Source organism: Eubalaena glacialis, chromosome 12 (assembly GCF_028564815.1).
Source record: "Eubalaena glacialis isolate mEubGla1 chromosome 12, mEubGla1.1.hap2.+ XY, whole genome shotgun sequence".
Classification (NCBI taxonomy): Eukaryota; Metazoa; Chordata; class Mammalia; order Artiodactyla; family Balaenidae; genus Eubalaena; species Eubalaena glacialis.
Window position 1 is genome coordinate 7,571,596 of NC_083727.1, and position 14,371 is coordinate 7,585,966.

Below are 14,371 nucleotides of genomic sequence, written 5' to 3' on the forward strand. Positions count from 1 at the left end.
CAGGGCCCCAGTCGAACGACTAGGGTTCAAGTCCAGATTAAGAACTATAGTAGAAACAGGGGATTGAGCAAGTTGTGTACATGAAATATGTACAGCTTTCTGCATGTCAATCATACATCAATAAAGTGTGTGTTTTTTTCAAAGGAATATCACTTCATGTTAGACCTTCAAATAAAGGCTGTAAAAGTTGTTTTTTTTTTTTTAAGGAATTAGGGATTGAGGAAGAAAGAGGAAGCCTGGCAGGCACCTGGGGGCCCCGGCAGCTTGCATCTGACATCGGGAAATCCCAGGTCCCATCCTCTAGTCAGGCCAGGCATCCCATTGTCTTCTCATAAGGATCAGGGTCCACAGTGGGCTGGGAGGGGCTTGTGAAGCCAGAAAATGTATACCTTTGGTATCCTCCTCTAAGCATAGCTGGGAAGGTGAGGACTGACCTAGTCACAGGGTGACCAGCTCACCCCCATTTGCCTGAGACTTTCTTTAGGTTTAGCTTTGAGACTTCACTATCCTAGAGATCCTCCCAGTCCTGGGCAAACAAGGACAACTGGTCACCCTACTGGTCACCACCTGAGTCCATTAGTTGTCCTGGGTTCTGTAGATCCAATTACTTGTTAGAAAGATGTCATCAGACACCAGGACTGACTGCTATCACTATATCTACATATATATTTATTTATATTTATATAACACTGATGCTGAGTGCTTTTCTTTCACAGTTCTGATGTATACTTCTCAAGCTTAAGACCGTGGCAAGAGCATATAGCCCAGTTATTTCAAGAGGGACTCTGGAAGGTCAATTTGAGGGAGGCGGAGAGACGGCCTGTCTCCCAGGGTTCCTCACTCAAAATGCTGCTCTTTGGGGAGCTGCCCTGAAAATCTGCCTTGCCCTCTCCAGGGCTGTAATCTCAGTCTTTAAGGGACATGACACTGGATTTCTAGCTCAATTAAAGCCATATGATGCTCTGGATCATTCTCCCTCAAGATTTGTACAGGTGAAATGAGAGCCCACTGACCTGGAAGATTTTAGGCCAAATTTCCTTTAGTGGAAGAAACTTACTATTTAATCACCCAGCTTGGGAAAGGAACTCGCTCTGGATTCAACAGTCCTTCACTGCTGTTTTTATGGCTTTTTAAATTGTAGCATAAACATTTTTCCCTATTCATGCAATATTGTCTTATTTTCAAAAAGTTAAAGACATGGGAACTAATTAGAATTGAAATATAGCCCATTTATAGAACTCAGGCTATTTCCAAAAATGGATTTAACTAGAGTACTATTAAATTATTTCTCAGCTCCAAAGATCCATTTTATGTTTAGTATATGAAGTGTCCTGACATTTTTTTATGCAATCAAGAATATTCTAAATTAAAGCTAATGTGGCGGCATGCATATTACAGTAATCATTTTAGCATGTCATGTTAAGGATGATGGCTTTGCTGGTAGAATTGTAATCATTTACTCTGTGTGAAGTCAAAGAATGAAGATTTACTTCTGTTAAGGGAAAGTAATATACAAGTTTCCAGAGACTTTTTCCCACTGTTTTTACTATTTTCTAGACTCACACCTTTCCCACTCTTGACACGGTCACTGCTTGGGCCTAAATTGCTTTCTCTGGATCTTTTGAAATGAATTCTATGGGAGAGTTTTTAAGTTTCAAGTCTGAGATAATAATTAAACACAAAAACTAACAAAGACAGCACAACTGGATGAAAATACCACACAACTCACATGGACTTCATGAGAGCCAGAATCACGGTGTGGTTCCTCTTTTGGAAGAACAAAAATTATGTTTATAAAAATCCCCTTTAGAAAGGAAATGTCAGAAACAGACATTCCCAAAGCTGGAAAGTCCCTGTCTGGAGCAATATTGATGCTTCTGTGACGGTTCATTAAAATATAGGAAATATGGCAGCTATTAAGTGTTGGAAGTCTCTCTGGTAACGAAGGTAATCTAAAAATTAGCCTGACACTTTTTAATGAGGTTTTAATATATTCAAAAATTTTGGAAATATATCAGAGTGGGATCATTTATATTGATGATGGTCCTTTTGGGATCAGAAAGCTCAAGTATCAGTTCTTGATGTCGCCCAAACATGTCACCATGGGAACTGCCCATGAGTGTGTTTATGCATGAATGATTATCAGTGTAACATCTGGTACTGACATTTCAATAAACTGTGATTAGCTATGAACAGTGAACTATACAGACATATCATAAAAGTAAGGAAATTACAATCAAGCCTTATAGGTTTTTGAGTCAACAGAGCATAACAATATCGCCAACAAATACGGACATATTCAGTTCTGTAGTATTAGAGCCTCTTTGTTAACTAGAGTTGTAGACTACTATTTTCCATGAGCATATCCCACACGAGGACAAGAGGAGGAGGAGGAGGGGGAGAGAGAGATCTTTAAGATAAGGGCCTTTAAAATCCTTTTTTAAAAAAATGAAACCAAAACTGCTGCCAGAGTTACTACCTATGTAGTTGTATAATCCAGGTCAGTAAGTGACAAGGGCTATTTAATCAGGATATCAGTTGACTTTTGATAAATAATGCTCTGTAACAAGCATAGTGGCATAAAATAATACGCATTCATTGAGCTCACACATTTGTGGGCTGGCTGGGAGACTGCTGACCTAGGTTTGGGGAGACTTTGCTAGAGCAGCTTTCCTCCAAATGTCTCCTAGCCTTCTATGCGGTCAGTAGGAGAACCTGGAAATATTTTTCTCAAAGTGATGGCTGAAGCCCAGAGATCAAGCCCAAGCACACAAGCACATTTCATGACTCTACTGCATCACATCTGGTCGCCTACCATTGGCCAAAGCAACCCGAACGGCCAAGTCCGAAGTCGAAGGGCAGGCCGTACACTTCAGCCATCATAAGGCCAAAGTAGGTTACACTGCTCTGTCCCGCAATCAACGGAGCCAGGAAGTATCCTCATTCATTGGAAACGAGGGGGAAGATGTGACTATTTCAAACAATAATCTAATCTACCACAATCCAGTGTCATCTAGATAGCAAAAAATGTGTTGGATCACCAAACCCTACTTTGGCAACTGAAACAGGACTATTACTATCAGCTACCTTAGCTTTGGCTGCAAAAACAAACACCCTCAAATCTCTGTAGCTTACTGAGACACATTTAGCAGACTGTAGTTTACAGGGGAAACAATGATTTCTTGGCCACCTTCCATGTCTCAGCTGTAGGTCAGCTGCTATAGCTCTGTTCCAAGCTGTAGCTCTTCTGATTCTGGACCCACGCTGAAGGAACGGCTCCAATTCAGGATGTGATGTTGTTGTAGCAGAAGGAAAGAGCAAAAGAGCTGTCACAAACTCGTGATGCCTTTACAGCTTCTGCTCTGAACTGGTACCCCCCCCCCACCACTTCTGCTTCTCGGGTCTAAAATAGACCAGGACCTCTGGTGTCAGTGATGGAACAGGCTGGTGTTGGGAGGTGGCTGAGGCTCTTGTGACGAGAGGAGGGTACAGCTGCCAGATCTCCTAGGGCTGCTTTGCTACCAAGCAGATTCTTTCTAATTCATTCTAGCTTCACTGCAACCTAGGATGTGCACCCCTAGGATGAGGTGGGAATTGGAGAGGTCTTGGGGGATGAGGTCATTTACATGGTAATAACTTCTTCCAAAAGTCAGGATTTACCAAAGAGAGGTTCCGTGAAAAGTGGAAGGAGAGCACTGGGCAACCAGCCTTGGGCATGGGTGCCTTGATGTTATTATATCCAGAGAGCAGGGATACCAGCTAAGGCAACGGAGGGTTTCTGAAGGTGTGAGGTGACTGTGTAACCGTAAGGTTTCCTGGTGGTCCTACTGTTGACATGGGCAATAGTTCCTTGAGTTGCCAAAATAGGAGTAATTGATAGCATTACCCCCAAAACTATAATAGGATCCTGCCTTGGTGCTGGTGCTGGAGTTCAAGTCAAATGCCTGCACTACCTACCAGTATTTCTGAGTAGTGAAAGAGGGATTTTGCACATTATCATGCTTCGCGGAAACATTAATATCTCTGAAATAGAAAACTATGGTTTGGCCTATAATTTGACTGAATTCAGCTATTAGCAAGGTGTTTTAAACGTCTTTACGTTTTAAAATTCTTCCTCTTTTTAAAGACAATACTTTGCCTTTCTGCTTAGGTTGTACAATTTTTAAAGGCTGGAGATGGACAGGGTCAGTTTGAAGACATTTATTTCAAAAATTGAAGCCCCCTTTGAGAAGCAGGTGATTACAAGCATGAGACTGGAACTTACAAGACAAGCCTGGAAAATCTTGTCATGCTAATGAGCAAGGAAGCATTCAGAAACTACTAGAGGTGTGGCAGAGGGACTCAGGAACCAGCAAAGATGAGCCTCGTCTGTCCAAAGACGGGGGCAATTTGAGCATCAGTAGGGTAATAGCAATAACTGCAAAAGACTGAAACATACACAGTATGTATAAATCCAGGAGGTCATAATGAGGCTTAAAAAACCATAGCCCACAATGCATTGATCACTTCGAGAATGCAGGCAACCAATTTGCTAATTTGGAAAGAAAGAATTATGCCTATATCCTGCCTTTCCTACAGGAACTGTATCTGAGAGTCATCTCAGTTGATGGGATAAGTTAGTCTTTATATAAGTATTCCAGTAACACATGAAGAAATAATGACAAAATGGGAATATTGTCAATTTGCAATCTCTGATGAATGAATAAATCCAGGCAATGATTATCAGTGGCAGCTAACATCACAAAAGAATAGAGAGGCACAGAGATACTAGGTGTCTCTTAATGGAAATGTACAAAGCCACTTTTGAAGTAGTCTTGCCCAAAATGACAAACCTGAACTTGCTTAACTCTAGACCTAACTACCAATTTAGTTATATTTAGTTGTATTCCAGCACAGGGAATACAAGACAGAGGGTCATGTTAAAGGATCCGAAGAGATGTAATCAGTGAAATTTAGACTTCAGAAAACTCAACAGAAAGAAAACCCCGTAGCATTCTCCACCAAAGTTGCTAGAAAAAGTTGCTAGAAAAAGAAAACCTATAGATTAAAAAAGACCGAAGAGGCTTATCAACCTATCACAACACCTATCACTAGGATCCTACGCCCACAGTGGTAGCTAGGACCCTAGAGTAACTGAAGTCCTAGAGAAACTGAAGTCTGATCAAACCTGACTTTCAAATGGAGATCATCTAACTGCTAAAAACTGGAGTTCAAGTGTCTTGGAAGCCACCGGATCCATAGTTCCCGATCTTTTACAATCACAACCATGTACAGCATTTAAGTACTTCCCTGCTGAAATGATCTCTATCCTGCTCATGAATTCGAAGCGGGTCAGTGGGTATTGGACTGGACACTCACAGGATGTGGAATAGCAGCTATTTTGGGAATCATCCTCTGGCCTCTCAGCAACACTCATGATAACACACAACGTGCCCGGTTAATGCAGCATCTTCTTTCATAAGCCATCAGCACACACTATGTTTTCTATACTCTTAAAACCTTGATTTAGATCTTACACATGCTTAGCTCTGGGACTACGTGCAATGTCTTCAGCATACTGATGAATGAATAGCAAAAATACTCATTTGACCATTAAAACTGAGTACAAAGTATCATTCATTTGATCCAGCTGCGCAGACCAATGGCTCGTGTGACCAGAGCAAGCTGAGAGGGCAGTGGGATATTATTTTCCCTAGAAGCACAGCTCAAATGTTCTCAGTCAAAGAATGACAAGGATCGACGAGTCTTCATGGTTAGAACAGATCACGTTTTATCTTTACCATATATTTTATGACCTGTAAACCTCAAGGTAAATCATTAATCTACTTCCAACAGTGACAATTGGTCAGTTGAAACCTTTGCAAACACAGAGCCTACTGCTTGTCGCTTAATGTAAGAGTGAAAGAAGAAGGTAGAAATCCGAATATATCCAGCCAGGTTCTGGGGAGCTAGGAAGCTGGGGAGTTGACAATACAACCCACAAACCCATTTTTATCAGAACGTTTCTAGCAAAACAAACTGAATGCTACAAAAAAAAACAATGTTAGCGATATTAATATTAAACATTTAAAAATTCCTCTTATGGACTTCCCTGGTGTTGCGGTGGTTAAGAATCCGCCTGCCAATGCAGGGGACACAGGTTCGATCCCTGGTCTGGGAAGATCCCACATGTCGCGGAGCAACTAAGCCCACAACTCCTGAGCCTGTGCTCTAGAGACCGCGAGCCAAAACTACTGAGCCTGTGCTCTAGAGACCGCGAGCCAAAACTACTGAGCCCACATGCCACAACTACTGAAGCCTGTGTGCCTAGAGCCCGTGCTCCACAACAAGAGAAGCCACTGCAATGAGAAGCCCGCACACCGCAACAAAGAGTAGCCCCCGCTCGCTGCAACTAAAGAAAGCCCGTGCGCAGCAATGAAGACCCAACGCAGCCAAAAATTAATAAATTAAATAAATTAAAAAAAAATTATTCTTAAATATTCCTTTTATAATAATCCTCTGTTATCCTGCATTCACTTAGTCTTTGCAGCTAAAGCAAAAATCATATCTTTTTTATATGTTATTCTCTAATTATTCAGGCGTTGCTTCAAATACATGTATATGTCTTCGGCTGCATATCGAATCTTTGAAAAGACAAGAATGAGCTTTTAATATACCACCCCCTTTTCTCTTAATGCAGTGATACAGAGGCACCCAAAAAGCCTTTGCTGGAGGAAGGAAGGAAAGAAGGGAGGAAGGGAGGGAGGGAGGGCAGGCTATTCAGCATATGTGTAAGTCTAAAGGCTGAAATATTACATTGCCGCCCAAGCTCTGGTTGGCATCGATAATACTTCCAAGACTAAATTTAAAGACAAATCTTTAGACTTAAACGGAATGTCAGGAAAAGATTTATAGTTTGTCCAATTAAGATGAATGAATGATTAATTACTATGGGGCCTGTAGTAGGTGATTCAAGTATAGTAATTCAAGTAACTTGGTGCAACTATTAAAATATGGACTAAATGACCAATTCACCTCAATTATAACGCTATTACAACTTCGCAATTATTTCTTCTTTAATACACCTTATGATTCTTCCCAAGGTTTTTTTAAAGTCAAACTAAAAATGATTAGTCATATATTTGATAATATGTGCATAAGTGACAAATTAATTCACCCACTTTAACAATACTTGTTACTAGTAATATGTAAGATTACCTCTGAGTAATTTGGCGAGAGGTATTTCCCATTGCATTTCGCAACGCTCCTCAGAATTTTTAATGCTTTATCTCCTTTCTTCCGAGTAATCAGCCAGCGGGGAGATTCAGGAACCACCCTGGTGAGAAGAAGTCTTTTTTGAGTTATGCCTGCGAATCTCAAAACTTAAAAGTTTATGACTTGAGTTTCTCTATCGAAATGGGTCTTGCGATCAGATACACGTTTCGGAGATTCTGAGAGCTTAGAACTGGCTCTCTGAAACATAGATTATATTTGCAAGTTTATAACGGAAGGGAAAAAATGCTCACTTGATAATTGAATCATTGCTCATGATAAAAATAATCAATATTACATTGCCCTTGCAAGAAGGCTGTCTTAGAATATACAGTCCTCAATTACAAAGATGAAAAAAACTGGGATTTAATGAACATTTAGGAAAAGGTTAAGAACCCAATTTATGTAAACTGGTTTGCTCATATATTAAAATTAAATTAGAGGATGATTAAAATATGTTCATTCTAATAAGAATCAAATGCATACACCTGCAACTTTCCGATAACTTAATTTTCTGATGCTCTTAACATTTTCTTATTCCCCTGAGAATTCCTGAGTCACATTAATTTGCTTAATAAAACATACAGAGAAGCAAATCTTGTTCATTGCATTTAAACTGCATGTTGAAATACTGGCAGATATGGTTTGTTGCCTTGTAGTTTTCATAAAAACATTACAAAATAATAAAACATAATTAATACTCTACTTTAAAGGTGTTTTTCAATTTTATTAATTTAATAATAACTATTAGTCAAAAACCAATAAATAATCTCTAGAAATTCGCAAAGCCCATAGCCATTCTGGAGATGTTAGAAAATCTCGCCTTCATTTTCATGTTGGTTTGGAAGCATAGATTCTACATTTCTGTGGAATAAGAATAAATTTGATAATGACCAAAACCACATTACCAGTAATAAAGGAGGAAGAGAAAGTTGGGCAGCGTGATGGCTAGCTGGATCCCTTGCCAATTGGGGATAAAGTAGGCAATTCCAGGGAGAATTATGATTCCAAGGGTGAAGAACATTTGAATCACTATTCCCACAATCCTCCTTTGTTTTGAACCTACTATTTCTGTCACTGAAGGAAAACAAACAGAGAGGTTAGGGAAGCTCAAGATCAGCTCCAAAACAAACAAACAAACAGAGACGATACACCTGTGACATCCATCCATCAGCATTGCTAGAATACTGCACAGGACTCTCAAAGATCCCAAAGCTTCCATAGGCACTGACCTGATGGGGATGTGCTTCCCAGACAGCTCAGGTCCCTTCCTCTCCCCCTCTTCTCTGCGTTATCAACAAGCATGTGCAATCCTCCTACACACCCAGCCCAGCACCCTTCCGGGTATACAAAGAATATATGTGTTGGTTTTAGGCAAGCTTAGACGATGACTATTTTGAAAAGTAATTGTAATTATCAAAACATAAATATAATAAAGTGGCTAGATTTTATCACAATCTTTAAAGATTTGCATATTACAGTCTCTTTAGGTGATTCATCATGAACATTAGATTCTACAGATAAATTTTTCACTATCACAAGATAGTTTCTATCAAATGATAATTCTCTCCACAGTGTTGGACCTTTCATTTGTGTGATATTTCTTTTAAAATCACATGAGGAATTTTACTGCTGGCATCCGTTCCTCCCCTCCCCTCCCGCTGATCTGTTTCTGTCTGTCCCTAATTCCATTCTGATCATCCTGGCATATGTTACCTTATTGCTGCCCTAAGATCACAACTAGGAAAACTAACCTAGACTGGGGTCTCCCTAAAAACGCTTCAGAGTCCAAAGTTATCCCTTCTGCCCCAGCCATTAACCATCAGTCCCCCCAGCTCTCTCTCTCCTTCCTCGCCCACAAAAAGATCTTCAAAGGGTCCCCAAAGTGGGCACCCCAAAGAGGGGCTGTCCAGCAGTAACAGAAGTGAGTGGAAGCCCACAGATCTGGGGTGATAATCAAAGAGGAGGCTTCACATTTCCCTGGTCACAAATCCACCACGACTTTGAGTGGGTGCCTATCCCAGACACTACTGGAAAGGTAGCAGCCAGGACCTTCCCCAGTAATAGGAGCAAAGAGAAGTTTTTCTTTCCTTCACACTCAGGCATCCAACTTTCTAGGTATGGAAGATAGCAAAGGGTTACAAATGAACTTCTCATTTTCAGGTCATATCTCCTGCATGGCAAAAAGTTCTCCACTTGTGCGGAAGGAATAGAATTAAAGAAATAATATTTGAGAGCACAGCAATGTTACCTCAAACTGTATCACAGAAATACATGGAAAATGCTTTAAAAATGTTTCAAGGGGGAATTCCCTGGTGGTCCAGTGGTTAGGACTCTGTGCTTTCACTGCTGAGGGCCTGGATTCAATTCCTGGTCAGGGAACTAAGATCCCACAATCCACACGGCACAGCCAAAAAAAAAAAAAAAAAAAAAGTTTCAAGGAACTACTGAAATTTTCCTAAAGATTAATCTCTAAGGAAACAAAGCAAGAAACCATGTGATAACAGTATGGCCGTGCTAGAAAGTGGTTCACCACAGTATTTGGTGAGAGTCCATATTTGGTTCCCAAAACAAGATGGAACTTTAATTTCTAAAGAGTCAGCATCCTGCCCCTGCATCCTCCCATTTGCAGAAATAATGTTGCAGCAATGAAGCCTCACCATACTTGCAGGAGGAAGGCTGACCAGCGGCACTTCTCACCCGCCTAACCCTGCTTCTCAAACAGACAAGGAGGCATAGCCAGGTCTTACCAATCACGTAGCAAGTCATCCATGTCCCCTTTCCAAACACGCCTTGTAGGAAGCGGAAGACCACAAACACAGGGAAATTGGGTGCAAATGCCACCACAACACCAGCGATGCCAACACCGAAACAGGATATTAAGTAAATGACTATTCGGCCGTACCTTTTTGAGAAAGAGAAAGGATGAGATTACCTTAAACGTTTTCTTCAACACAATGAGAAGACTCTCACTGGAAGTGTTGTTAAAGGAGGTTTAAGTGCTGAATTTGTGTCCTCTATAGGTTCATTATTACCATGTCAAAGACTGCTGAAAATGCTACGCTTTGTTTTATAGCAAAGCCAGGGCAAATAAAAACATAGCCTCTGAAATGATGTTACAAAATTTAAAGCACGGAATGCATCCTTTGGGATTGCAGTTTCCAAAGAGATGACCCTCTCCATTACAACGTTTTTTTCCCATACAGTCACTCCAGTGGCACAGCTTAGACACTTCCTAGCGTTTCTGTGGGTGGGGTCAGAGGAGAAAGGGACAGAAAGAAGCCAAAATGGTCATGACAGCCAGGAGGCCTGGCCTTCTGGCTCACCCATCCACCAGTCATGCAACTTTGGGTGAATTTCTTAAGCAATTCAAGATGCAGGTTTTGTTTGTTTGCTTGTGATTTTTTTTCTTTTACCTTTCTACAGTGAGGTTGTAGAGACCAAACTGAGATGCTAATGTGAAAGCTCTTTACAAACTATCAAGTTCACAATAAATGTGATTTGTTCTTAAGTTTTGTGTTTTACTTTCACCGTTTACATAGCCATTATTAAAGCGCTTAGGCAAAAGACACAGGTCACCGCGGGCAATATTCTGAGAGTCTGATGCTAAGTGGTTCAGTATAGCTGTGGCAGATTATTGGCTGGTGAAGCCCTTTCATCAATGACCTTTGAGAGATTTGATTCAAAGACATTTTCCCATAGAAATTTCCATCAAATTCACACAGCATCTTGCTTCAGAGTGGAGACACAAGTAGTCTCGGTTTACCTAGGTTTTTAAATTCACTCTCTGCCCTTCCCACTCTCCTCTCACAGATATATGACCTACTAAATTGCTTCTTGTCCTTTCCTTCAAGAATATAAGAGATTGAAGGAACTGAAAGATGGTCAGCCCCGAGGTGAGGCAGCATTATTCACGGCTCTGTCTTCCTCTCCAAAGTACCGAGTCACATCTGAGGACAGATGCTCAGCCCCTCCTGGAACACAGGTAGGAAACGCCCCCTCCTTTAGTCAAGTTACTTTAGTTTGAAGATATGTTGATTGGTTGTGAAAGAGAAACATGCTGAAGAAGCAAAACTTAATGCTTAAATTAGGAAGAGTAACAACAAAATGAAAGAAATACATATTGAAAATCTATAACTCAATTCCAAATGGCAGCCAGTTAGGAAAGAGAGGGTTGTGTGGGGAAGATTAAGGAAGGAAAAATGAACTGAAAAGGCTGTAAGGAGATACAGTAGGAAAGACACCGATAAAAGAGAGGGAAAGAGCACCAGACACAGAGGATTAAGGAGAAAGTCACATGCCGAGGAGGGCTGCGGGACAACACAAGAAAAAGAAGACAGAGGAAGGGAGAGCAACCAAAGGTTCTACCCATTTTGAAGTCCTGGTCTGGTCAAATGCAGACCACCAACTGCCTACAGGATTGGGGGCATTTTGTCTTGAATTCTCCAATTAACTGCTGTTCTCAGCTCTGCAAGAGGCACTCCCAGCCCTGCCCACTGCAAGCACGGTCATGACGACCCACTGATGCTGGGCTGGAGTGCTGGGAGCAACAGTAAGCCAGACATGGAGGACAGAGAGAATTGTTAAATCACTGCAAGTATGTTCATACTTAGAATTGAGATAAAGGAACAGTTAAACAGGAGTACAATAACCTACATCAATAATGTCTGAAACGGGGATATCTGAAGAGAGAGCACGACTGTCTTGAATATATACACTCACTTTGTGTCTGCCATTAACTGGTGTATTTATGGATGTTCAAGAATAGATCAAATTCTTTTCATGGTTTTTGGAAAACTTTTTTTTTTTGCAGAGTTTTTAATTTGTAGAATAAATACAAAAATTTGTTTTAATTAAATGAAACAAATTTGTAAGGGGGCGACCTTATGACTAAATTAATCGAACCGCGACCAGCGAGTTACTGAAGCCCATGGAATCACCTCCACAGCATCCAACCAGCCAGCCATGGGCCCCGCCATGAAGTCACGGCCTTGCTGCTCTGTGTTTCCTCTCAGATGCATTCAGACCCAAGGGGAGTAGCCCCAACCATTTGTACAGTTCAAGGGGTGAGGAGACGAAGTTTACGAAGGAAGGAATTAGTGCAGCCAAACAGGTATGAATGTCATAAGTGGAGGAATTAAGATTTTTTTCCAAAATTAGCAAGAATAGTTTTCTAACAGTTAACATGAAACATCTTCCTCTCCATAGGTACACATCATCTTCTAGATGTAAACTGGCTGCCATACCCATGCCTACCTGTCCGCTGCATAGCCCAAGGTGAATGCCCCGGCCAGGAAGCCCAGGTTTAGGATGGCTTGTGTGAGGTCCAGCATCCAAGCATTGACACACACGAGGTCAAACTGGGAAAACAAAGAAAACACATGGGAGACGGAGACATGTGGCAATGCTTACCCTCAAGACACCTGATCATCTGTGCAGACCAGTGATCCTTAAACATTTTTGCTCATATGCTCCTTAAATAAAAATTTTAAGTGTATCGCATAGATATTTTTACAGTGATATATAAACGTCTCCTTTATCAGTTTCACTATCTGCCATGGATGTAATTTTCAGTACACTACAAATGCTGACATTTTTAAATCGTTCTTTCAACTGTATCTGATAGAGTACTCTAGCCATGTGACACCTACCATCATCCAGTGAAAACAAGTTCTTCAATAGCCTAAAATTTGACACTAATCTGTTTTCTCTTTGAATTCTTATTTTCATTCCCACATACATATATCCTAATACTTTATGTAGAAAATATTGTGTTTTGTGTTAATGTGTATTATGTTAACGGACAGGTAAATAAATACTTCTGCAAGTAATAAATTATGTACATAAATTGACATTTAATTAACATTTTTTTCTGTGACAATGTTTCTAACTATTAGAATCCTCTCTGATTGGGTTATAATTACAGTTACTTTTAGAACACAATTGACAAAAACATAACATATGATGAACCTTGAAAAAGAATTATTACTCAGGAGTAAAATTTTGTTGGAAATGCACTGCCCCTTTTCTGGAAGAATGTTAAAAAAGCCACTTAGTTCATGTAATCTGTGGTTGAAGATTGTTTATTACTAGAATGAGTTAGGGCTCAACATCAATTCTATTCCTGTTTTTCATTTTTATAAATTTATGTGCCAAGAGAACTTGTCTGTATAAATAAATTAATGGGAATGGAGAGACTTTTGTTACAGTATTGTTACTCAATTCTTTTGCTTCCTTCTCAAAGCCAAGGTTCACAGAACAATCTATCATCAAAATTATTTTTAACTTTTCTATTAACCAACATGCCATTTAAGACTCCTACAGTCTTGCTGTCAGGAAAGAAATGGAAACCACCAGACTTACAAAAAGTTGTTTAATCAAATCATTAGGGTCATTTACTTTCTTTCTTAGTTACTTTCTTACCAATATTCCAAACTGTCCCACTGTTTGGTTCCCCACAGGTTTTAAAACCCCAGGTCAATACATCATAGTAAGATGGAAGAGAGGTAGGAGTCCTTCCACAAAGGGGGAGAAGGATATTAGGAAAAGACCTGTATCCTCATCATGTACATATCCTCAGACAGATCCATTTTGGACATATGTGCGTTGAGGCTCTGAAAACTGATTCCCTTCAAAGTAGCCAGGCCCTCTACCTTGTGATTTTCTCTGCACACCTCCAAATGGTATGCTTGCCCCAGTGTGAAGACCACTACTCTAGACTGTAGCATGATGAGAAAATTAATGTTGTTGGAATAGGAATTGTGAGTGGTCTTACAGACACATATTCGTAAGCAAACTGTAATAATATTTATTTATAGAACCTGACGTGTCTTGGTTCTACAGCTAATGACCTGTCGACTAACATAGCTGGAAAAAAAAAACTGGGGTCAGTAGTAGCTGGCTCACTTCATAGACTTACTGAAAAGATTTATGGAGATTAAAGAAGTAAGAATATACACATATATGCATAGTAGTAGTAACTTAAAAGAGATTTATCGTCAATGTAGGTACTGGTTTTCCAAAGCACAACAATTTCATTTTAAGTAAACTTGCAGATGATTATCTGAAATAATTTCCCATTAGAATTAAACATATAAAGGATGCAGTTAAAGTATATAAA

General features: G+C 40.1%; 1 protein-coding gene across 2 annotated transcripts in view; it reads right to left on the bottom strand.

The window, feature by feature from the left end:
- The window catches only part of SLC22A3 (solute carrier family 22 member 3), a 94,685-nt gene that overhangs the window by 36,672 nt on the left and 43,642 nt on the right, over nucleotides 1-14,371 (bottom strand). The window contains exons 2-5 of one of the 2 annotated variants that reach the window (XM_061206980.1): nucleotides 12,508-12,611; nucleotides 10,002-10,156; nucleotides 8,160-8,322; nucleotides 7,198-7,315 (exon numbers count right to left, since the gene is read on the bottom strand). In XM_061206980.1, coding sequence (XP_061062963.1) covers nucleotides 7,198-7,315; nucleotides 8,160-8,322; nucleotides 10,002-10,156; nucleotides 12,508-12,611 — 540 coding nt within the window. Of the gene's footprint in view, nucleotides 1-7,197; nucleotides 7,316-8,159; nucleotides 8,329-10,001; nucleotides 10,157-12,507; nucleotides 12,612-14,371 lie in introns of both variants that reach the window. The other variant, XM_061206979.1, reaches the window with a different exon arrangement.